General features: G+C 37.7%; 5 protein-coding genes and 1 long non-coding RNA gene across 8 annotated transcripts; 5 read left to right on the top strand and 1 right to left on the bottom strand.

The window, feature by feature from the left end:
• The first annotated feature begins 955 nt into the window (after window positions 1-955).
• Window positions 956-5688, top strand: LOC109128202 (disease resistance protein RPP2A). The gene is given in 6 exon segments (XM_087478667.1): window positions 956-2714; window positions 2862-3903; window positions 4005-4264; window positions 4266-4296; window positions 4389-5150; window positions 5363-5688. Coding segments are annotated over 5 exon segments (3018 nt in total). The 5' UTR covers window positions 956-1569; the 3' UTR covers window positions 4929-5150; window positions 5363-5688.
• Window positions 5665-11001, top strand: LOC104733485 (disease resistance protein RPP2B). 3 transcript variants are annotated; one of them, XM_087478664.1, is made up of 7 exons: window positions 5665-5802; window positions 5977-6115; window positions 6297-6945; window positions 7064-8147; window positions 8259-8570; window positions 8659-9711; window positions 9798-11001. In XM_087478664.1, the coding sequence occupies exons 3-7, from the start codon at window positions 6458-6460 to the stop codon at window positions 10482-10484; spliced, it is 3624 nt and encodes a 1207-aa protein (XP_087334790.1). In that variant the 5' UTR covers window positions 5665-5802; window positions 5977-6115; window positions 6297-6457; the 3' UTR covers window positions 10485-11001. The 3 variants fall into 3 exon arrangements, with proteins under 3 accessions (XP_087334790.1, XP_087334789.1, XP_087334791.1); XM_087478663.1 differs by having other exon boundaries at window positions 6292-6945; XM_087478665.1 differs by having other exon boundaries at window positions 5977-6945; window positions 8659-9259; window positions 9350-9711.
• A 970-nt stretch (window positions 11002-11971) lies between these two features.
• LOC109128107 (uncharacterized) lies at window positions 11972-12618 on the top strand. The gene is made up of 2 exons (XR_002034566.2): window positions 11972-12053; window positions 12379-12618. It is a non-coding gene; the product is annotated as an uncharacterized LOC109128107 (long non-coding RNA).
• A 353-nt stretch (window positions 12619-12971) lies between these two features.
• LOC104731614 (iron-sulfur protein required for NADH dehydrogenase, mitochondrial) lies at window positions 12972-15170 on the top strand. The gene is made up of 8 exons (XM_010451036.3): window positions 12972-13349; window positions 13447-13555; window positions 13654-13776; window positions 13854-13951; window positions 14039-14165; window positions 14255-14340; window positions 14430-14555; window positions 14669-15170. Exons 1-8 carry the CDS (start codon window positions 13269-13271, stop codon window positions 14864-14866), a joined length of 948 nt encoding a protein of 315 aa, XP_010449338.1. The 5' UTR covers window positions 12972-13268; the 3' UTR covers window positions 14867-15170.
• A 157-nt stretch (window positions 15171-15327) lies between these two features.
• Window positions 15328-17316, bottom strand: LOC104731613 (uncharacterized). The gene is made up of 6 exons (XM_010451035.2): window positions 17219-17316; window positions 16776-16916; window positions 16301-16381; window positions 16060-16176; window positions 15867-15917; window positions 15328-15720 (listed from the first exon to the last, which is right to left on the bottom strand). Exons 1-6 carry the CDS (start codon window positions 17219-17221, stop codon window positions 15478-15480), a joined length of 636 nt encoding a protein of 211 aa, XP_010449337.1. The 5' UTR covers window positions 17222-17316; the 3' UTR covers window positions 15328-15477.
• A 115-nt stretch (window positions 17317-17431) lies between these two features.
• Window positions 17432-20486, top strand: LOC104731611 (cyclin-T1-2-like). The gene is made up of 7 exons (XM_010451034.2): window positions 17432-17626; window positions 17868-18161; window positions 18493-18574; window positions 18887-19012; window positions 19149-19330; window positions 19429-19577; window positions 19664-20486. Exons 2-7 carry the CDS (start codon window positions 17917-17919, stop codon window positions 20155-20157), a joined length of 1278 nt encoding a protein of 425 aa, XP_010449336.1. The 5' UTR covers window positions 17432-17626; window positions 17868-17916; the 3' UTR covers window positions 20158-20486.
• The last annotated feature ends 2485 nt before the right edge of the window (window positions 20487-22971 follow it).

The raw sequence follows: 22971 nt of genomic DNA, 5'->3' as shown, positions 1-22971 counted from the left end.
AGAAAAAAATAAGTCAATTTTTAGAATATATATATATATATATATATATATATATATAAATACTTAATGTTTTTATATTATGATAGAATAATCAAGGTGGCAAAATGGTTTATGATACATCAATTAATGTCTAAGGTACTGGGTTCAAACCCATTTAGATGCATTTTTGTATTTATTTCGGGTTGATTCGAATCTACTTTGGATATCGGGTAATACCCGAATCCGATTGGGTATCCGAATTTCAAGAAATCTAAATCCGATCGGGTATTTAATACCACCCGAATCTGAACCGAACTGTCCATTTCGGGTTGAGTTCGGATTCGAGTTTCAGATTCGGTTAAAATGCCTAGGCCTAGATATTCTAGTAATTAATATTTTGCTACTAAGTCAGCCGTAAAATGGTTGAGTTGTCCGATAAGTCAACTTATGATGGCTGAGTTATAGTGTTTAACCATAACTCAGCCGTAACGACATCTCCTAAGTCAGCCGTTGTTCATAACTCAGCCAGCTGGAAAAAGTTAATTCAGCCGTGTCGTAGTGATAACTCAGCCAAAATTTTGACAACTCAACCATCAGGTGAAAACTCAGCCGTAAGAACGGCTGAGTTATAGCACATATTTCATTAAGTGAGCGGTAACGCTTGGCTGAGTTATGCTCGAAGTCAGCCGTCCGCTCTTACTCAAATGTTTTTTTCCATAAATCATCCCCAACTCAGCCGTTATTACCTTTGTAACGTATTACGGCTAGTTATTTAATACACGTCTTCTGACGTGGCGTCTGACGTGACAATGACATTTTTATAATTACGTTTTTTCCGGTAACATAAAACAAGGGCACATTGGGTATTTTGAAAATATTCGAAATATTCTAGTAATAAAAAAATTTGTTTTTTTTTGTTTTTGGTAAAAGACATTGGCTATCTTTCTTTGAGTCTTGAAACTCTTTGAAGAATCTCAAGCGACCATTTTTTTTTTCATCCTTATAAAGAGAAAGAGAGAAACCGTCTTGTTTGGCAAGAACCCAATTGAATTGGAGTTCCAAGTTTGTCTTACTCTCATCCCTTCTTTGATTTCATTTGAAGTCAACGGGAAGATAGTTCTTAATAAATTTATGTATATAGTATTATAGTTTGCTGTCGATTGATTATAGAGATTTCATATGTCCTCAAATTTTTCATGGTCAAAGATAGTTTTATGATCTCTTTTTCATTAATTCAGCAACACCTTTCTTATAATTGTGGCTGGATTTTAGTTTCGTATCCTCTTTTTAATGCAAGGTTTGTTGAAGATCTCAAACTACAATAAACGACGGTAACAATTCACCAATTCAAGGTCAAGAGAAAGATTAAAACACCATCAAGATTCACCAAGACACATCTCAAGAAAAGGACAAGAAGAAAAAGGAGTAATTTTGATCAAGATTCACTAAGACCCATCACATATATACATCAAGAAAAAAAGAGCAAGCTTTTGTCAAGAACCAGAACAGAGAGATTCAATCTTGATTCAAGAACCATCTCATAAAATCAAGATTTTCCAAAGGAATTAACTTCCAACATCCGAGCTTCCGATGATGATGGTTCCAGCACCGAAGAAAGAACACATGTTCCACATAGTGGTAACATCAAACGACGTCGGGAAACTCAACCGACTCGTGCTCCCTAGACAAGACGCGGAGAGGCATTTCCCACCATACGCATCAAACAACCAAAACGGCACGTTGTTGAGTTTCCAAGACAAAAACGGCAAGATGTGGAGATTCCGGTACTCGTATTGGAACACTCTGGGGACTTACGTGATGACCAAAGGATGGAGCCGTTTCGTCAAAGAAAAAAAGCTCGAGGAAGGAGACATGGTCTCTTTCGAACGAGGATTCGGAGATGAGTCCGAAAGATGGAAACTTTACATAGATTGGAGTCATAGACGCGACATGAGCCTCGTTCAGTCCCATCAGTTTGGTGATTTCGGTTTCAAAAATTTCAATTTCTCAGGTGAAGGGAGCACCATTACTACTACTACTGAGTCTGAGTCTGAGTCTGAGTCTGAGTCTACCGTTGATTGCAACGCCTTCAGGAGCTTCCTCCGCACCCATGGATTGACTCTCTCTGGTTGCAAAGCCAAAGACATCATTGATTTTCTCTGCGTGCAGAAGGATTTGGGTGACTCCAATGCCCTTGTTGGGCGTCTGAGTGCTGCTTGTGAGAGGCGTGGCATAAAACCCAAGGACAATCCTTTCCGCAGCTTGGCTGTGATTAGATACCTGCAGATGGTGAGGAGAATTTCTGGGGAAACAGAATGCATATTAGCCTTTTCCTGCAATGACATCATTGATGTAGAGGAAACATCTTTCATCAGATCCATTTTAACAGAGTTGCAGGAGCAAGAGGTCACTCCGTGGACATTTAATCTCTCCGGAAGAGAGAACCTCGACCTGGAGATGTTTTATAGATGTAGTGTTGTTATCATGGTACTTTCAAATACTTCTGCTCGTAGTAGTCACTTCTTGGACAATTTGGTGGCAATCATGGAACATTGGAAAGCAAAAGACCTTGTAGTTATACCTGTATATTTTATGGTAACGCTTTCAGACTTGGAAGACCAGTTTGAGCTAGTACAGCTGCAGTATCTGAAATATGTCCAAGCAGACAGAGTTCAGAAATGGAAGGCTGCTATTGCTGAATTGGCCTCCATCGGTGGACATTTATGGACATATGGGTATATTGACTTCTCTCTTAAACTAGTTTTACAATGTGGCACTTTGTAATCTCTGGAATGTGCTTACTGACATTTCAAATATTCGGAGGAGTTTCCATAATTATGTGGTATTAATTCCATTTTCTGTGTGTTTTTTTTTGTTTTCAGGACTCAGTTTATACTCGCCAAGGAAGTTGTAAGGAGCGCATGCTTAAGGCTATATCTGAAAAATAGCAATAATCTGGTCAGAATCTTAGCATTCTTAGATCACCCCCAGCCTTCAGATGTGGAAATTGAGGGAATCTGGGGCATGGCAGGAATAGGTAAGACATCCATTGCTAGAGAGATTTTTGAAATACTGGCTCCACAATATGACTTGTGTTACTTTCTGCAAGACTTTCATCTAGTATCTCAGAGCAAAGGGCTTAGGCACATACGTGATGATTTCTTCTCTAAAGTATTTGGAGAAGAAAAACTAAGTATAGGCGCTTGTGAGACAAAATCGAGTTTCATGAGGGACTGGTTCCAAAATAAAGCTATTCTCATTGTTCTCGATGATGTGAGTAATGCCAGAGATGCAGAATATGTAGTTGGAGGGTTTGGATGGTTTTCTCATGGACACAGAATCATCTTAACCTCTAGGAGAAAACAAGTTCTTATACAGTGTAAGGTTAAAAAGCCATACGAGATCCAAAAATTAGACGAGTTAGAATCTATTTATCTTTGCAAACAATATATAGAAGAAGAAATAGTGGTAATCTCAGAGCTAATGAGCTGCAGTAGTGGTATCCCATTGGCTCTCAAAGTTTTGGTTTCGTCTGTATCAAAGCAGTATATAAACAATATGATGGAACATCTTCACAGCTTGCGGAGAAATCCCCCAACTCAGATTCAGGAAGCATTTCGGAGAAGCTTTGATGGACTAGATGAAAACGAAAAGAATATATTTTTAGACCTTGCGTGTTTTTTCGGAGGGGAGAACAAAGATGATGTGGTGCAATTACTTGATGCTTGCGGATTTCTTACATATTTGGCAATCTGTGAGCTCATTGACGAGTCGCTCATTAGCCTTGTGGAAAACAGGATAGAGATCCCTATTCCTTTTCAAGACATTGGTAGATTTATTGTTGACGGAGAAGGCAAAAATCCATGGGAACGTAGCAGATTGTGGGACTCTAACGACATCGCTGATGTATTGACAAACAATTCAGTACGTCGGAATGTGTTTCGTTCTTTTTTAACACTTCATATTTATCCGTTCTTATGTTGTAAAATCTGAGGCTTCCCTACTTATGTGATCGTTTTTGTCAGGGAACAGAAGCAATTGAGGGCATCTCCCTGGATGCGTCTGACTTGACCTGCGAGCTTAGTCCTACTGTGTTTGGTAAGATGCATAGACTTAGATTGCTGAAGTTCTACTGTTCAACCTCTGAGAATCAATGCAAGCTAAGTCTACCTCAAGGCCTTGATACTTTGCCTGATGAGCTAAGACTACTTCACTGGGAGAATTATCCTCTTAAAAATTTGCCTCAAAAATTTAATCCTGAGAATCTTGTAGAGGTAGACATGCCTTAACATGGAGAAGTTATGGGAAGAGAAGAAAGTAAGTGTTGACATTAAAGTGATTAGAACTGCTTACATTGAATTATAAGCTTGCATGTGATGACTTATCTTAGTTATTGATGTTGTAAACAGAATCTCGGAAAGCTAAAGAAGATCAATCTGAGTCACTCCAGAAACTTAACTGATATCCTGATGTTATCAGAAGCCCTGAACCTTGAACATATTGATCTTGAAGGTTGTAAGAGTCTATTTGACGTTAGCACTATTCCTCGTTGTGGGAAGCTTATTTCCTTGAATATGAAAGACTGTTCTCATTTGCGAAGTCTGCCTGGCATGGTGGATTTAACATCTCTCAAGCTTCTTAATATATCTGGCTGCTCAGAGATTGAGGAGATTAAGGATTTTGCACCAAACTTGACAGAGTTATATCTAGCTGGAACCGCCATAAGAGAACTTCCAAAGTCAATCGAGAATCTCACTGAACTTGGTACGCTAGATCTGGAGAATTGCAGAAGGCTTCAGCAACTGCCATTTGGTATAGAGAACTTGAGATGTATTGTCGAGCTGAACCTGTCTGGCTGCACAAGTCTCGGGCTAAAAGGCATGGAAACTTTGGTGAGATCACCGTATCCGCATCTGTCACTTTTTCCACTTCGGAAGCGGAAAAGGTGAGTTTGGAAGCGTGATGGAGTCATATGATTGGGCATTAGAAGCGTGATTTTGTAAAAACCGGAAGCACAAGATCTCTCCAAGAGAAACAAAAGGTGGTTCACTGTTGGAAGATATGATACTGAGAGGAGCAGGGATCTGGGCAGAGGATAAAAGGAGAAATGGATCTGAGATGGGGCACAAGATAAAGGACAGATGGTGTTAGTCACTGCATAAGTTAACCAGGTATTCAACTACTAATTAGTTGCTTTTTAATCAATATTGCATTGTGTCCAAATATTAAATGAAAAAACATTCCTTGGCTTTTGTATTTAATTATAAGGCAAGTAAAGAGGCATGATGTCCTAGTTGCCAAGTTGTTTTTCCTTTTGGGATAGAGATACCGCTGTGTTAAGGATTGGCCTTTTCGGTGACTGACTTTATGATCCATGTTTCAGGTTGGGAGTTCATGATATCAGAACACTTGTAAGAGAGATTCTGATTACTTAACTTGCTCGGACGCTAAGACCTGGTATCAACATTACGATGTTAGATTATGCACCATATTCTTTGTTGGAGCAAGAAACCAATTTTAAATAGAAATCATTGTTGTGACTTAGGAAATTCACTGTTTATGTTATGTTTAGATTATGGTTTCCATATTGTCCTATTGGAAGGATGTCTTTGTTATGCCCATAAATAAGTCTATTGGCATATTGAGTTCTTCACACATTTTGTCTGTAATGTTCAGCAGTTAATAATTTTGGTCTGAGAATCGTCTTTACTCGTGGAATGCCATGTCAAACTGTTGCTTATATGTTGGATCACGAAAAGAAACACTTGGATTTGGGGTCTCATGTTACCTGCTTCTTTCATGCCCCACAATCTTTGTTGGCAGGTGAATTTAAATTTTCATTAACAGTTTTCTGAAGTGTTTTTATACATGGAGATCAGCTCTCCAGAGTCAAAGATGTAGTTAGTAAGATACTTATTGAAGTATACGTTGACAACTTGAAATTATCCCTCTTCATTTGTTGTGGAACGTCTCTATAACTTTCTCGGCCTGTTACAGGTTGAGGCTTTCTGTTGAGCATTATCAACATCATAAGTGCTGCTAGATGGATTCTTGTTGCAACACTTTGGAAGAAAAGCTGTATAGATTTCATTGGAAAGCAACTGGTTTCGGAATGTTTTAAGATGCGACCTGCAAGGTAAGAAACTGGATTTATGAATATGATCATCTAGCGGACCACTCTTCATTTGATGTGGACGGGTTGATGAGAATGGACATGCTTTTTTTTAATGGTTGTGTCCACTGCGAGTGAATCCAATAGAGTTAAAAAAATTGTTTTAAACGTGAGAGTGGGATAAAAATAACATTTTTCAGGTCAGGCTTTTGAAAAGTCAACAAAGTTGTGCTGATTGCCAATGATGCAAAAGAATCTTTATGGAGAGATTCGTCGTTCGTTGTTCAACACCTCAAAGTCGTCGTCTTTTCCATTTCACTTCCAATAGGGATACTTTCCAGACAGCTGCATCATCGGCATCCTTTTATGGCGTTTCCTTCTTCTTCCTCGTCGTCGTATCCCTCCAAGCGCCAGTTCGACGTGTTTGTGAGTTTCAGGGGCGCAGACACTCGTAATACCTTCACCTCTTACCTCCTTGAGTCCCTACACCGAAAAGGTATTGATGCTTTCTTTGACGGGAAACTACTGCGAGGAAAGGACATCTCAGTTCTCTTTGACAGGATCCAGCAATCTAAGATGTCAATCGTTGTCTTCTCGGAGAACTATGCCAACTCCACCTGGTGCTTGGAGGAACTCTGGAAGATAATGCAGTGCAGGGATAAATTTGGTCATGGGGTTATACCAATCTTCTACAAAGTCAAGAAATCTGATGTGGAGAATCAGAAGGGGAGTTTTGAAGCTCCCTTCCTGAGCCCTAAGGAGTTTTTTAAGGGAGATGGGCTCAAACTTGGGGCATGGAAGGAAGCTCTGAGGACTGCTTCCAATATCCTCGGCTTTGTGCTTCCTGAGGATAGGTAATACAGCAGATCCAACGTTTCCTTCCTTAGAATGTGATTGTTCTTAAAATGCCGATATTGCAAATTTGTTATCTAACTGATCCCTCTGATTCAACTTCACATTGTTGATGGACAGGCCGGAGATTGAATTTGTTGACAAAATAGCCAGGGAAACTTTCAGGATGCTCAATGATCTGTCTCCATGTGAAATCCGTGGTTTTCCAGGGATTGAATCACGTTCAAAGGAGCTGGAGGAGTTACTGAAGTTTGATGATGCAAGCTGTAACCGTACCATTGGGGTTCTTGGGATGGCTGGAATTGGCAAGACCACGGTTGCTGATAGCGTATACAAACGAAACCATCGTCTATTCGATGGGTACTGTTTCCTTGAAGACATTGACAATGAGTCGAAACGGCATGGATTACATCATTTGCATGAGAAACTTCTTTGTAAATTGTTGGATGAAGAGAATTTGGATGTCAGAGCGCATGGAAGGTTGGAAGATTTTCTAAGGAACAAGAAGTTGTTTATTGTGCTGGATAATGTGACTGAAGAAAATCAAATACAAGTTCTCATTGGACAGCAGGAGATGTACCGTAAAGGAAGTAGGATTGTTATAACTACGTGTGACAAGAAACTGCTGCTGAAAAACGCTGATGCAACATATGTAGTTCCCAGATTGAATGACAGGGAATCTATGGAGCTTTTCTGCCTAGATGCATTTTCCGGCAACCTTTACCCCACTGAAGAGTTTATGGATCTATCAAATAAATTTGTTTATTATGCTAAAGGGCATCCGTTGGCTTTGAAGTTGTTAGGTTCAGGTCTATGTCAGAAGGAAAAGACGTACTGGGTGGAGAAATGGGAGAGACTAAGAGTAATGCCAGACAAGGAGATTCAGAAAGTGCTAAAAAGGAGCTATGAAGAACTGGATGATGAACAGAAGCGCATATTTCTGGACATAGCTTGTTTTTTCAGATCAGAAAATGCAGATTTCGTTTCGAGCATCCTGAAATCAGACCGTGTCAATGCTGCAGCTGTGATGAAGGAGCTTGAAGATAAGTGCATGGTAACCATTTCTTATAATAGGCTTGAGATGCATGATCTTATGCATACAATGGGGAAGGAAATTGGATATGAGTCATCCATCAAAAGGGCAGGCAAACGTAGTAGGTTATGGAACCACAAAGATATTCGCTATGTTCTCGAGCAGAAAACGGTGAGCCATAATGTTTCATTAATTCATTTGCTATAGTACATTGTATATACACTTGATATGGTCTTTCTCTTAACCTTTCCCTGTTTCTTAATCTCTTGCTCTTGCTATCAGGGAACTGAATGTGTTAGAGGCATCTTCTTCAACATGTCTAATGTCGAACGGATCAAGCTAAGCCCTGATGTTTTCATGAGGATGTCGAATCTCAAATTCCTGAAGTTCCACAATTCTCATTGTTCTCAGTGGTGTGATAATGATCATATATTTCAGTTCTGCAAAGGGCTTGATCACTTTCCAGATGAGCTTGTGTACCTTCACTGGCAGGGCTATCCATACGGTTGCTTGCCATTAGATTTCAATCCAGAGGAACTTGTCGATCTTAATCTGCGTTATAGCCACATCAAACAACTGTGGGAAGATGAGAAGGTGCATGCTTGGCTATATATGTTTTTTGCTGATTAGTTATTTAGTTTTTGTGCTGATTAGTTATTTAATCATTGTCTTCATGCCACAGAATACAGAAAATTTAAGATGGGTCGACCTCAGTCGGTCAAAAGACTTGCTGAATTTATCAGGTTTGTCCAGGGCCAAAAATCTTGAAAGATTGGATCTCGAAGGCTGTACGAGTTTGGTTATGTTGGGACCATCAATTGAACAGATGAACAAACTTATTTACCTGAACCTCCGAGAGTGCATAAGCCTTAAAAGTCTCCCAGAAGGAATCAATTTAAAATCTCTCAAGACTCTGATTCTCAGTGGCTGTTCAAACCTTCAGGAGTTTCATATTATATCAGAAAATATTGAATCACTTTATTTGGAAGGCTCAGCAATTGAACAAGTTGTTGAACACATCGGGAGTCTTGGGAACCTTATTTTGCTGAATCTCAAGAATTGTCGCAGGTTGAAGTATCTTCCCAACGATCTTTACAAGCTGAAATCTCTTCAAGAACTGATTCTCTCTGGTTGTTCAGCGTTGGAGAGTCTTCCACCCATCAAAGAGGAGATGGAATGCTTAGAGATTTTGCTTATGGATGGAACAACCATCAAACAGACACCTGAAAAGATTTGTTTGAGTAAACTCAAGATGTTTTCGTTCTGTGGATCTAGCATCAAAGGTACCACTGGGTTGATATTGTTGCCTTTCTCAGGCAGCTCCTTTTTATCGGACCTCTATCTCACGAATAGCTATATCGACAAATTGCCAGATAACTTTAGCTCCTTTCACTCGTTACGGTGTCTATGCTTAAGCAGAAACAATATTGAGACTCTACCTGAAAGCATTAAGAAACTTCATTGCCTGTGGTTGCTTGACCTGAAACATTGCTGCAAGCTCAATTCTCTTCCAGTGCTTCCATCTAGTCTACAGTATGTAGATGCTCATGGGTGTGTTTCTCTGGAAAAAGTCGCAAAACCAGTGACACTTCCCCTAGTAACTGATAGGATGCATACTACTTTCATTTTCACGGATTGCTTCAAGCTGAACCGATCTGAGCAGGAAGCTATTGTTGCGCAGGCCCAACTCAAGAGTCAACTACTGGCAAGGACATCTCCTCAACATAATCATAAGGTCCAATTCCATTTCACTCTGTTGTTCTGGTGATACTTCGATCGTAAGCTCATTGCTTAAATTATTTTCTTTGTAACTCTTTGCAGGGACTAGTTCTAGAGCCTCTGGTTGCTGTTTGTTTTCCAGGAAATGACATACCCTCATGGTTCTGCTATCAGCGAATGGGATCTTCAATAGAAACCGACCTGCTTCCACACTGGTGTAACAGTAAATTTATTGGAGCTTCCCTATCTGTTGTTGTCTCCTTCAAGGATAATGAAGGTCTTCATGTCAACCGTTTATCTGTAAGATGCAAGTGCGAGTTCAAAAATCAAAACGGTCAGTCTATCAGCTTTAGTTTCTGCCTTGGGGGATGGAACGAGTCATGTGGATCATCTTGCCATGAACCACGAAAACTTGGATCTGACCATGTGTTTATCAGTTATAACAAGTGTAATGTGCCAATCTTCGAATGGATGGAAAAGAGTAATGACGGCAATAGATGTCATCTCACTAGTGCCTCATTTGAATTCTACCTTACGGATGAAACTGAAAGGAAAGTAGAATACTGCAAGGTGATAAGGTGTGGTATGAATTTGTTATATGCTCCAGATGAAAATGACCGTGGTTTCCAGGGAATACGGGTTACAGACACTGTTGAGCGTATATCTAGCGAGGCTGTTGTGACCATTCGAGGTCAGTCCCACTCACGGATTGAAGAAAAAAATGGTAAAATAATAGATGAAATCCTGGATGTGAGTATTACATCCATAGTTAGAGGTCCCGGGACTTGAATAGAAAACGAAAGGTATGAGTAACCGAGTTTCAATTTTTTGCTTCCTGGCTAAAGACCTTTGGGTTTAGAAAAGTTTATGTCTGAGCTCTGAACAACAATGGGAATATGCTAACGATGATTTTGTGAGAGGTAAACTTGAGCTTACTGTTGAGATTGAAATCAGGAGATTGGAAAGTTTTTTCACAGGAAAACAAACCTATTACGTTTCAAGGAATTCCACCAGAAGTGCGTCCCCGGAGATGATGATAGCTTTTTTATGGGATGCTATGGAGAAGGACAAAGCTTTAGCAAAGGATCTATCAAAACTCACTTTATGAATCATCACTCTAGCTTGTTCTTTTATATATCTTTATCCTTGGACAGACTTATAGTATGTTGTTGTCTCAGTTTTGTCAAATCCCTTTGTGGCACTGCGTAATGATGTTATCATCAAAATGTAAATTAAACCACAGAACAACAAAAGACAAGAAAAGAAAAACAGTTTCGGTCTATAATAAATTTGAAATGATTTAACCGCCCATTGGGAACATAATGACTAGACAGCATATGACATAGGCGGGTAAGGCTGAGCTCCAGCAATGTAACCTTGGTTGGCTTGGGCGTCGTAACATTGGTTGGCTTGTGGTGTGGTCGGGTAAGCGGTTGGCATTGTCGATCCACCGCCGACTTTAGTGATACCTTGCTGACGACCCATGTAGAAACATCCTACACAACCGCTGATGCATAGGATGATAGGAACACCAAGAATATGAACAATGGTAGCGAGAAATACACAAGGATCATCGCTTACAATCTCTGGATTTTAACTAAACCAATGTTATGAATTTATATGGGAATGTTTCTGCAAAATGCATGGTATTGACTTTTTTTTTTTTAAGGAAATGCAAGAAACATAAACTATAGCAATGATGGGCATATCATGTGTTCTATAATTATATGATACTAGTACAGACTACAGAGTAAGGGAATTTGTGTATCAAAAGTCAGATGGTCACATGAAATTTGAACAGAATTAATTATTATGTTTAACTGATAAATGCCGTTTTAATATGAATTTATGGAGTCTTAGAAATGTAAAGACTAAAGAGATTAATTTTCTCACATAGAAACAAATCAAGTCAAAGCAATCAAGTTTATTGAGTTAGGTACTGTTGTATTATTATTATTTTTAAGTATTGTATGGTTGGTCATATGTTTTGGCTAGCAAAACAGAGTTGACTTGTCATCTATACCACTACTGTTAGATACAATTCCAAAAGCATTTGTAAACTAAAGCCACCCTGGGCGTTCGGTATAAACCGAATAAACCGAACCGGACAACCCGAAATTTTCGGTTATCGGGACAAACCGAAGAGAGTAAGTTAAACCGATCGGCGCAATTGTTTTGGGTAATCGGATTTCGGTTCGGTTCGGTTCGGTAATCGGACTGATCGGTTTATTAAAATCTGCAGACATATATAAGCCTAACCCTATACCATTAACCCTAATTTTCTTTCTCTTCTGCTTCACCTCTGCCTCCTGCGATTCCGAGAGAGAAATATCAATTCATCTCTTCTATTTCTTAAGGGTAAGCTCTTCTTCTTGGTAATTAATTGATTGATTCTAGGTTTGATTCTTTGCTCTGTAACCTCTTCCTATTTATTGATAATTTCATATCCGATTTGGAGAACTCTAGGGTTTGAGTTTCAACTTTCAAACCAGAGATTATCCATTAATCTTCTGGATTTTTTACTTTGTTGTGTTTGTGTTCTTGTCGTTGTAAGTGCTAAATAGATACATCCATCCTTTATTAAACTTTTTAATTTTCGTTGTTATGAGATCGAAATTGTTGTTTTTTGCTGTTTGATATTTTTAGTTATACTGGTTGATGTAGTTGATTTTCGTGATGGTAGGGAAAAAAATGCATGCCCAAGAACTGTCCATCTTTGCCGTCTCAGCTCAGCTCGCCGTCATAGATCGCCGCTGCACATTATCCTTTTTGGAAAACCCTAATGGATATGTCCATTTAGACTTGTAACTATTGGACTTGTTTTCAGATTGATTTAGTTTGTTTTGGGCCGGGTATATGAGGTCCATTGTTATTTTGGTGGGTTGTAAACTTTTTTTTTTGTAAATTTAGTCCATTATCTTAACTTTTTTTGTTTATTCGGTTAGAATTAACCGAATTAGAAAAAATTCGGTTTAAATTCGGAACTGATTTAAAATCTAATAACCGACCCGAACAAACCGAGTACCGATTGACCCGAACCGAATTCAATTTCGGTTCAATTCGGCAGAATTTTTTAAAAACCGAATTTTCTCTAAACCGAACAAACCGACCCGAATAACCCGAACCCGCCGAACGCCCAGGGCGAAACTAAAGAATACAAGAACAAACACGATGGAGTCATTCACAACTCCTTCAACTTAAGGAAACATTGAAAAATAGTACGTGAACTAGTACTCTAGTAGTGTTGAAGACCAATTCTAATAAAAAGATGCGAATGAAGCACACTCTTATCACAGAATTGAGATCGAAAAAGAGATCAAAGTGTGGTTGTGTTTCCCACTGTTATGCAAAAATTTACATTAAAAAAAAAAAAAAAGCCAAAAAGGAAAAATTTACATAAAAAAAAAAAAAAAAGCCAAAAAGGATCTCTCTTTGTGTCTCAAACTCTCAAGTCTCAATCTCTCTGATTTGTATTTTTTTCTCTCTGTAAAAAAGTTGAGACCTTTACTTTAGTCACTCGCATTTCCTAAATTACCCTCGTCACCACTTACACTCTCTCTCTCTCTCCTCCCTATGGCCACCACCGTCGCGATTCTGCGATCACTCCGCCGCCGTGAACTCTACGCATCTTCCGTCTCTGCCTTTAAATTCTTCGTAAGCATTGATCCTTAAAGCTCGTTCCTTTCGTGGGTATCTTTATTAGCTTGAGATTGGACTTTTTTTTTTTATCTCGCCTTTTCGTTTATTGCAGAGCTCTGCTAGCGCCGGAGGGAGGACGACGGAGCTCAAATTACATGGAGTCAAAGATATCATCGCCGTTGCTTCCGGTAAAGGCGGAGTTGGAAAGTCTTCGACAGCTGGTACATTAAAACCTTACTCAATTTTATGTCTTTCCTTTAACTTTGGTCTTCTGATTTAAAATGCTAATGTGAGAAGTTTGGGGGGTTGATGTATATAGTTAACTTAGCTGTTGCATTGGCCAACAAATGTGAACTGAAGATTGGGTTGCTTGATGCGGATGTATACGGACCATCTGTTCCAATCATGATGAAAATCAATCAAAAGCCTCAAGTTAACCAAGGTAGATAAGATATGTAGACACATACCTCTAGCAACAGAATTAGCATTTTCTCACTTTACTGTACTCTGTATTTGAAGATATGAAGATGATTCCAGTTGAGAACTATGGAGTTAAATGCATGTCAATGGGACTTCTTGTTGAAAAAGATGCTCCCCTTGTGTGGAGAGGTCCTATGGTCTGTTTCTTTTTACATCCTTTTTGGAGTTTATAATGCGCACTAAAAGCTATAGTTCAGTAAGCAAGCTTTGTGGTATTGTTACAGGTGATGAGTGCTCTTGCTAAGATGACAAGAGGAGTTGATTGGGGGAACCTTGATATTCTTGTTGTTGATATGCCTCCTGGAACCGGTGATGCTCAAATTTCCATATCTCAAAACCTGAAACTCTCAGGTATATATATACAGACCTCATTGTAGCATATCCTAAGTGTGTTAGATAAGACAAGCTGTGTAGTTATCAGAGTGGGATTATGTTTCCAGGTGCTGTAATTGTATCAACTCCACAAGATGTTGCGCTTGCTGATGCCAATCGAGGAATCGCCATGTTTGACAAAGTTAGAGTACCTGTACGGCCATCTTCTTTGTGATCTTTGCCCTGCTTGGAAACATATACATTTCGATCTAGCTGTTTAACCTTTCTGCATTTTTCTGCTAGATCTTGGGACTTGTGGAGAACATGAGTTGCTTTGTTTGTCCTCACTGTAACGAACCTTCTTTCATATTTGGGAAAGAAGGAGCACGCCGCACTGCTGCTAAAAAGGGTTTGAAACTTATCGGCGAGGTAAATAATCTAAGCCAGAAACAATTTGTTTTTGCGGTTTTCAATTCTTTTAAGACCCTTGTTGATTCTCTGTATGTGACCTCACGTTAAATACTATTTGGTTGCCTATATAGATTCCACTGGAAATGACGATCAGAGAAGGTTCTGATGAAGGTGTTCCTGTGGTTGTTTCTTCACCGGGTTCTATAGTATCAAAAGCTTATGAAAATCTAGCTCAAAACGTGGTGAAAGGACTCAAGGAGCTAAGAGATAATCCAGAGAATGAGATTCAGATGAAGCTAAATGTTCCACATTCCAGCGGCTCATCATAGAGCAAGCCATGCGAACAAGAGGCTAATATATAACCCGAGTGTGTTTTGCTGCTTCACCTTCTCAGATGATTTTACTAAAGAGAATGTTTGCAAACAGAAGAATCTATTTGCAGAGGACAAAGCATATGAACCATATGAATCAGCATTACAATTTGTTGAGGCTTTTTTTTTTGTTAGATAGGAAGATGACGAATCTGAATAAGACATGTAGAGATCACTTTATAGTTATGTCAAGATTTTGAAAGAAGAATATAACGTTCATTTTTTTTTTTTTTTGAGTAAAGAAGACATGTTGAGATCACCAGATTACCCCTTCATTGTCTTCTTCTTCATGGCCATACCATTCTGCGTCTATGTGATACTCATTGTACGAAAGAGAATGCTTGCAAATTGCAACGAGAAGAATGTATTTGCAGAAGACAAAAGCAATAGAGCCAGTCACTGTTTATTAATCATGTGAATCAGCAGATTAATATGGTGACTTTCATTTATTAGATAGGAAAATGATGGAATCAAATAAAGAGATGTAGAGATCACTATAGACTTAAAAAAAACAAATGTTTCTGAGTAAGACATGTAGAGAAGACATCACTTCACAACATAAGATGAGATCACCAAATAATCCCTTCATCTTCTTCTTCAACTTCATCTTCAAATTCAAGATCTTCATTACCATAGCATTCTTCATCTCCTCTATATGCATCTTCATTACTGTAATCCTCACCCCAGGCTGGTTCTTCTTCTTCAGAGCCTTGAGATTTCAATAGACTTTCTTCACTGCTTTGATTTGGATATTCCACTTGGTCACCAACACCGACTGATTTCTCTAGATTATCCCTCTTTGGAGAGTTGTCCTACAAATATATGAATACACATAAGAGACTCGGTAGAGAAACAAGAGGCCTATTGTATCAACATGAAGCTGATATCTCTTCAACTTTCGATTCTATGAATGCAACACGGCATTATACATACTTGTTAGAAATAGGGGTAAACTTACATCACCAAATAGCTTATCCAAGGCATCGTAATTGATTTCCAAACTCGGTCTCTGCATGAAATAAGACAAGAAAATTTATGTCAGACGATACATCTAACTACAGATGAAAAATAAGGAAGATCCAAAGAAATAAAGCGCAATATATATAAACATTGTTTCAGAGAGAGAGAGCTGAAGGAATGGTAGCACCGACCTTTGAATTTTCAGTTTCTACATTGCTTGCGGTTGTAGTTGCAGAAGGTTTCTTACTAAGAGCAGTCTTATTAGCAGGATCCTTCTTTTTCTCATTGGTGACTTTCCTCCTCTTTCCCTGATAATCAATAAAATGAATGATCATTAACAAGAACGTCAATGAGAAAGCATGTAAGTAACAAACAATATGAAGTTCACTTAACAGAAATTAAGAAGATCAAAGACAAGTTAAGAGCAAAAACCTTTTGGTATTCAGGGTTCATCAATTCCCATGCTCTCTTCTTCAAAATGAATTCTTCTTTATTACTTAGATAACCAGCAACCTGATGAGCAGCAATAACCATCAAAATCAGGGTACAGAAAAATTGATATATAAAATCTAACATTATAGAATAGAGCAGAATGTAAAAACGGAAGACAAACACAAGAAAATAGGTTTGACTAGGTTACACGGTTGGAATTTAAGTGAAACTAATTAACACGTGATGGACTTACATGTGAACAAAATGCTGGTTCGCCACAATCCAGGAACAAGTGTTGAGTTTACAGAGACTAAAACCATAGACGGGATTCAAATCAGATAAAATTCAACAGGAACAAAACTATATCCTCCTTACGAAGGGTAGATAGATGCTAAAGATTAATGGAATACATGTGTAGAAATTTGTGAGAGCTACAATAAGCATCAATTAATCATTAAGGTAGAAGACATTTTACCTCAGCATCACTGATATCAGATAAGTCCCCTTTGTTGCGGCACACTTTGATGTTTCTAGCAACTGAATCAGATACTAAACCTCGACTAATAAGTTTAACCGGTGTAACATCTTGCGAGGATAATTTTACTGATTTCCCAACCTGAAATTGACATACAAACATGGTTACTATGCAAAGCTTCAGATTTCTACAAATCAAACAAGGAATCTATAGTTTTGTCATTCCAGGCAATATCAATACCACAAAGAGACCAATATATGTCAAAAGAACCATGCTTTGATCAAAATACAAGATAGTTTCTACTGGCTTTTTTCCTATCTAGATCACAGAGCCACAGACAATTCAATTAAAAACAATAGTAGTTTCGGACAAAAGATCACAAAAGCCCTAGAATTTAATCGAGAATCAGATCAAACCCCGAGTAAGAAAGGAGAAAAATTTACCATCTTCACGAACCCAATTTTGCAAAGATCGATCGCCGGTGAGAATTTGGGTTCAAATATATAACACGCCGCTGATATGAAAACGAGATCGGAGAAGCTTATTTATAATTTTTTTTATTTCCCTTTTAATTCTGGATTTACACGTGTCTTACTCGTATTGGTTTATAGGTTTTGTCAAGTAAGCACAGACTCTTTTATTTTATTTCCTTTTTTAATCCTCTGATTATCAAAATCTTTGACTTTTGCCTCCCAACATAAATTCTTAGAAACGAGCGGAGCGGAGTTGTGTGAACTGCTGCTTTGCTTGCTCGCTCGCTCGCTCTTCCCATTCTTTGGTTCCTCGCTGCTCTAAGGCTTAGGGTTCTTCGTTTACGCGTTTCTTTCTCTCGTTGTTTGCGTTTGTTTTAGGTACAGTATCGATCTTTTCATCTGCTGAATCCGAATTTGAGGCTTTTGCTACGCAATTTTTGTTTTATTTTCATTTATGGGTCATGGGTACATGCATCGTTTCATGAATTTTTAAACCATTTTGTCTCTGTTTCTTTTGAAACCAATTTGACCATTTGTAACGCGTTTGTTTTCAAAGTTGAAGTCTTTAACAACAACAATCTAAAAGCATCACAATTTTACTCTGTTATCTTTTTTTCAGAAATTTTGTAATAGTCGAAAGACTAAGATCATCACTGTTTACATAACAAATGGATGAAGCATTGGATTTGGATGAAGCACTGGATTTGGATGAGAATGCTTCTGGAAATGACAGCGATGTTTCGTCAGTCGCGAGCAATCGTTATGATGAAGAGATTATCCCTTGGTTTTTTACAAGAGAAGATATCGAAACAGCCTCACCTTCGAGGCGAGATGGTATTGATTTGAATATGGAAAATAGCCTACGCAACTCTTACTGTGCCTTTTTGGATAATCTCGGCCGAAGATTGGAACTGTAAGTTTCTTTTTGCCTTACCTGTGTTAAGTTCACCAGCTTAGGATCCTTTTGACATATATGTTTTGGTCTGTTATATATTCTATAATGTGATGTACTGCAGTCAATTTGGGGCATTGATACTCTAAAGTTAGTTCAATTTTAGTATGTGATTTGTACACCCTTGTATCTTGGTATGTTTATTAACATGAATCTTAAGAGTTAAAAAGCCATTAATGGTATACTTACTTCCAAGTTGTCTTCACTATGCATAGCTCTATCTTAATGTAACAAGCTTATCAGGTTTTGGTTCCTTTGATGAATGTGGGCTGATATAAGTTTCTCAATGCAGTCCCCAGGTAACGATAGCCACTGCTACAGTATTCTGTCACCGATTCTTCATTCGTCAATCGCACGCCAAGAATGACAGATGGGTGAGTTTAGTTGGGTGGACAAAATGGTTACTAAGGAAATATATGTCTTTTAGTCTCTGTTGTTTCGAGTGGCTATGAGTCTACTAGCCTATACCTGTCTGTCTGATGATTTAAAACATCCTGGCTTCTTGAGATTCCTCTATAGATATCCATCTCTGTGTCATCATCTTTGCTAGCTCTCTGTTTCTTCTGGTTTGGATAGATGTGCATGGTTAATAAATTTGGTCTTGTTTTACGATGATGTATTTTTCTAGAGCAGTAAGAACAACTAGATTGGTACTTATGCCTTTGCCTGTTATATTTGCTCTCCAGACAATTGCAACAGTCTGCATGCTCCTAGCTGGGAAGGTTCTGGAAACTCCAGTGGCTTTAAAAGACGTTATTATTGCCTCTTATGAGATTATACACAAGAAGGATCTTTCGGATGCTCAGAAAAAGGTTTTTTTTTTTCATTCATAATACCGATCTTACAACTCTCCTTGTCCATTTCTTCTTTGTTGTTTACTTTACTAGGTTTTTGAAAAGATTTATTCTTTCCTTTCTTTTGCACATAAATGTTGTTTCACTTTTGCAGGAAGTATATGAGCAACAGAAAGAGCTTGTAATAAGTGGAGAGGAGCTTGTTCTTTATACATTAAACTTTGATCTCTATATTAGTCTCCCTTATAGACCTCTTGTCGAAGCAATTATGAGGTTTACGGTTGACGATGCTAAGACCGATCTTGCCCAACTTGCATGGAATCTTGTCAACGATTGGTATGCTTAAAAATGTTACTTGAAAGCTTTTTGAATTCTAATGGTTCTCTATACGCCTTGTGCTTTTCCTTCTTCATACAATCATGAGTCCCTTGCAGTCGGCGGACGACTCTCTGCCTGCAGTATAAGCCTGATCACATAGCGGCTGGTACTCTTTTCCTTGCTGCTGAGCTCCTAAAAATGGACTTACAATCATATGGAGAGGTCTTGTGTCAAGATTTTGATATCCCAGCTTGTCAATTAGAGGGTATGTGTATCTTTTTTCTTAAAAATTTATGAGTTTGATGGCTCTAAACCTTGTTGTTGCGGTTTATTTATCATTTGCGTTTTCAGATATTCGAGGCCAAATACATGAAATTTATGAGAGAATTCCTACATCTCAAGAAAGCAAAGCTGAAAGTAGTGGTGGTGTAGCTGTAGTGCATCAACCTTTATCCAGAGATATGGCTTCCACAGATAAGTGTCCAAGTTCTGATATCGAAGTTGGCTCATCGAAAGTCAATCTAAGCCAGAGCGATGATCGAGATGACCATTCTGTTCATACAATAATTGTTGAGACAAGTGATAATGCTGCGGTCAGCCAATTGGAGAAAGACTTGCAAGTGCTTCAAGAGGAGGTGGATTATGCTAAACAAGAGAAAGATAAGAAGTCCTTTGACAAAGATATACAGAAGAGGGATTTGATGGATGAGAAGGACTTGAGTAAAAGAGAAGCAGAAGAAGAGGATAGCATTACGAGAAGACAAAGCTTGATGAACCCTGATGACAACAGGAGTGTGGAACACAGTGAGCTTCTAGATGCAAACCACTCAGGTGTTGATGGCTGATGCCTCTCTCTGATGAATGACAGTGATATATGAAAGAATTGAAGATGGTGAAATATTGGTATAGATTTTCAGCTGACAAGAACTGGGTTTTGGAGAGACGACTATTGGGAAGAGCTTATAAGTAAAAGAGTTTTGGAGAGACAATTTATTTTATGTTTTCTCCAAAAGAAAAGACGATGGTTTTGGTTTCAAGATTTTTGGTAGATCATCAGGACTTTAAAAATCTTGTCTCTGTCCACTAGTTTTAACCCTAGGAATCTGTAAATAATAAATGCATGTACAAAGTTTCTTTTTTTTGCCTTATATGTTAAACTCCAATAACTATGAAATCAAACTGAACTTAGAAATAGAATATCTGAAGATGAATAAGAAGTAAAAATAATTTGAAAATTAAGGAATTTACCTGTTATCTCGTTGAATCATATAAATAAAAAAGAATCGAAAGTTGCCTATATAATTTATAAATTCATAACAGGATTTAGCAATATTATTATTATTTGACTTTCAGTGACTTCATTTTATTTCCATACAGAAAAAAAGAAAAAATTGAAAAAGTAAAAATCGTGTAGGGTACGCTTCTTGTCTTTTGGAGTCATACTTAAGTCTCACAACACATAAGTCTTTTCATTTTCCCATTTCTTGCTCTGCTTCTTACTTTGTCTCGCTGTGTCCTTACCAAAGGTATGATAAAATTTGCATTGCATGAATCCCTACTACATTTACTTGTGCCTTAGCAATGTTTTTTGTTTTTGTTAACTGTTTTATGTTGAATGGTCTTGTCATGAGGATCTTGTTGTTCTGTTTTCTTTTGAATTTCGATTATCGAATTAGGTGTTTAGCAGCAAACCTCTAATTTAGATTCCATCTGTAACAAAAAGTACTATTTAATTTCTGGTTAAACCATTTTCGTTAAACATTGAACTCGGTACTTTTATGTTTTTTTACCAAAACAACTCTTATATGTATGGAAACATTCCTCTTAACCTCTCCCCTGATTATTACAGTGAGCTCCCCAAACATGGAATGTGATATGCTCAAATTTACCCTAGAGCTACTCTCTCAAATTAAGAGGTCAATGCAGTACTTAGGGGTCGAATTCCACAAGGATTCAAGACTACACAATAAATTATAGAGTTTTATAATTAAGCTAAACAGATTAAATTGAATTAAAAATAGCAATGCAAAATATTAAATAAAAGCTGTTGTAAATTCGGAAGATCAAAAAGCTAGGCCTAGGGAATTTCTCAGGAAATTATGAAATATTAAATCAATCAATAAATTAGGATTCAAACAATTAAAAACAGATCTAGAACTCTAAACACTTTTGTAAATTAAATCAGTTCTCACTGCAAATAATATCTAAATTTAAAACCAGAAAATCCAAATCTCTTTGTAAAATTCTAGATTAAAAATCAGCAGTAAAATCAGGTTTAGATTGTTCACAAAATTATTAAATCAAATCTCTTTGCAAGAAATAATTTTGCTCATCAAAAGGTTTTATCAGGAAAATCAATTATATTCTCATATCAATTTATTTTCCTAGGATATTAATTCTAGATGGCCAATCAAGGATTAAAATGAAGAACAACCTAAGATGAAGATCTAGATAGATAATGAATCCTAAATAATCAGATCTAATAATTCATAAAATCCCTGTGAAAAACCCTAAACCTAACAAACAAATTACTCAGACATAATTATTGAAGAACAAAACATCTTTCTGAATAATAAGCAATTGAGATTAAAAGAATAAAGGGAGTTCAAGAAATTCTTTTCTCAAAGCAAATCTCTCTCTCTCCAAAGCTCTCAAAAATCTCTCAGGGTTGCAGAAAAAATAAAACTTTATAGAATAAAAACTTAAGGGTTTGGAAAACCTAAAAACTATATATATATGTCCTAAAACACGTCAGGGACTTATGTTGCAATTATGGAAAACTTTGGGGCAGATTTGTAAAACTTCCAAAACTTGGGTCTTGAGTCGGCAGAGAGAGGTGTCGATTGATGCCATATAGGTGTCGATCGATGCCCTTGTCTTGATCCGAGATTTATGCTCCAAAACGATCCAAATTGCTCCATTTTGCTCCTTTCATGCCAAAATCCTATAAAACCTGTAAAAACTCAAAAACAATCTAGAAACAAATGAAAAGACACTAAAAGACTCCTTATATCATGGTTAAAAACCATAAAAACCATGATATATCAACTCCCCCAGACTTAGCCTTTGCTTGCCCTCAAGCAAAACATAAGCTTAGACATATGAAAGAGGTTTGAAAACAGTGAACTCACTCATTTGCAGATTATTCTTATTCACACTCTTCATTTACCTGACTCAAGAAATTATTTCTTATACTCAACCATGATAAGCATCAACATTCCTTACTCAAATCCCACAATCCTTTGGAATCTCTGAAATCTCCATTGTCATCTCATTATATAAATTAAAGCAAGTACAGGTGAGTTCTTACCTTGGGTGTATTCATCAGTGGCATATGGATTCTCTTTTCAGGCCAAGACATTCTTCTTACATCTCCTTTCCTCTCCCTTTTCTCACTTCCATTATTTTTTCTTTTTTTCTCTTTTTTTTTTCAAAGGTATAAGCGAATACCGGGGTCATCGGTAATTTACCTACCCCTCACTTCCAAGCTTTGTGTGATCATTTGACTCAAGAGTAGAATAATGAGGTCACTGGTAATTTACCTACCTCTCTAAACTGATCAAAATCATCTCATCTTTTATTCTTTATTTTTTTCTTAAAGCACTGAAGGGAAGAGAGAGGGGAGACATACTTTGAAAAATTGCACTGTCCTGTATGGC

The sequence above is a fragment of the Camelina sativa genome, chromosome 12, assembly GCF_030686135.1.
Source record: "Camelina sativa cultivar CO46 ecotype springtype chromosome 12, ASM3068613v1".
Lineage (NCBI taxonomy): Eukaryota > Viridiplantae > Streptophyta > Magnoliopsida > Brassicales > Brassicaceae > Camelina > Camelina sativa.
The sequence above is the reverse complement of the archived record's forward strand: the minus strand, read 5'-3'. Positions and strand labels throughout refer to the sequence as shown.

Coding starts and splice junctions, on each gene's coding strand:
- LOC104731611 (XM_010451034.2), top strand. CDS start 17,917: ATGGATGAAGCATTGGATTTGGATGAAGCACTGGATTTGGATGAGAAT. Junction 18,162..18,492: donor CTCGGCCGAAGATTGGAACT/GTAAGTTTCTTT, acceptor TTCTCAATGCAG/TCCCCAGGTAACGATAGCCA. Junction 19,331..19,428: donor TGGAATCTTGTCAACGATTG/GTATGCTTAAAA, acceptor AGTCCCTTGCAG/TCGGCGGACGACTCTCTGCC.
- LOC104733485 (XM_087478664.1), top strand. CDS start 6,458: ATGGCGTTTCCTTCTTCTTCCTCGTCGTCGTATCCCTCCAAGCGCCAG. Junction 8,148..8,258: donor ATGTTCTCGAGCAGAAAACG/GTGAGCCATAAT, acceptor TCTTGCTATCAG/GGAACTGAATGTGTTAGAGG. Junction 9,712..9,797: donor CTCCTCAACATAATCATAAG/GTCCAATTCCAT, acceptor AACTCTTTGCAG/GGACTAGTTCTAGAGCCTCT.
- LOC104731614 (XM_010451036.3), top strand. CDS start 13,269: ATGGCCACCACCGTCGCGATTCTGCGATCACTCCGCCGCCGTGAACTC. Junction 13,556..13,653: donor TGGAAAGTCTTCGACAGCTG/GTACATTAAAAC, acceptor TGATGTATATAG/TTAACTTAGCTGTTGCATTG. Junction 14,166..14,254: donor TCAAAACCTGAAACTCTCAG/GTATATATATAC, acceptor TTATGTTTCCAG/GTGCTGTAATTGTATCAACT.
- LOC104731613 (XM_010451035.2), bottom strand. Junction 16,382..16,775: donor CTGATATCAGTGATGCTGAG/GTAAAATGTCTT, acceptor GCTGCTCATCAG/GTTGCTGGTTATCTAAGTAA. Junction 15,918..16,059: donor TAGAAACTGAAAATTCAAAG/GTCGGTGCTACC, acceptor TATTTCATGCAG/AGACCGAGTTTGGAAATCAA.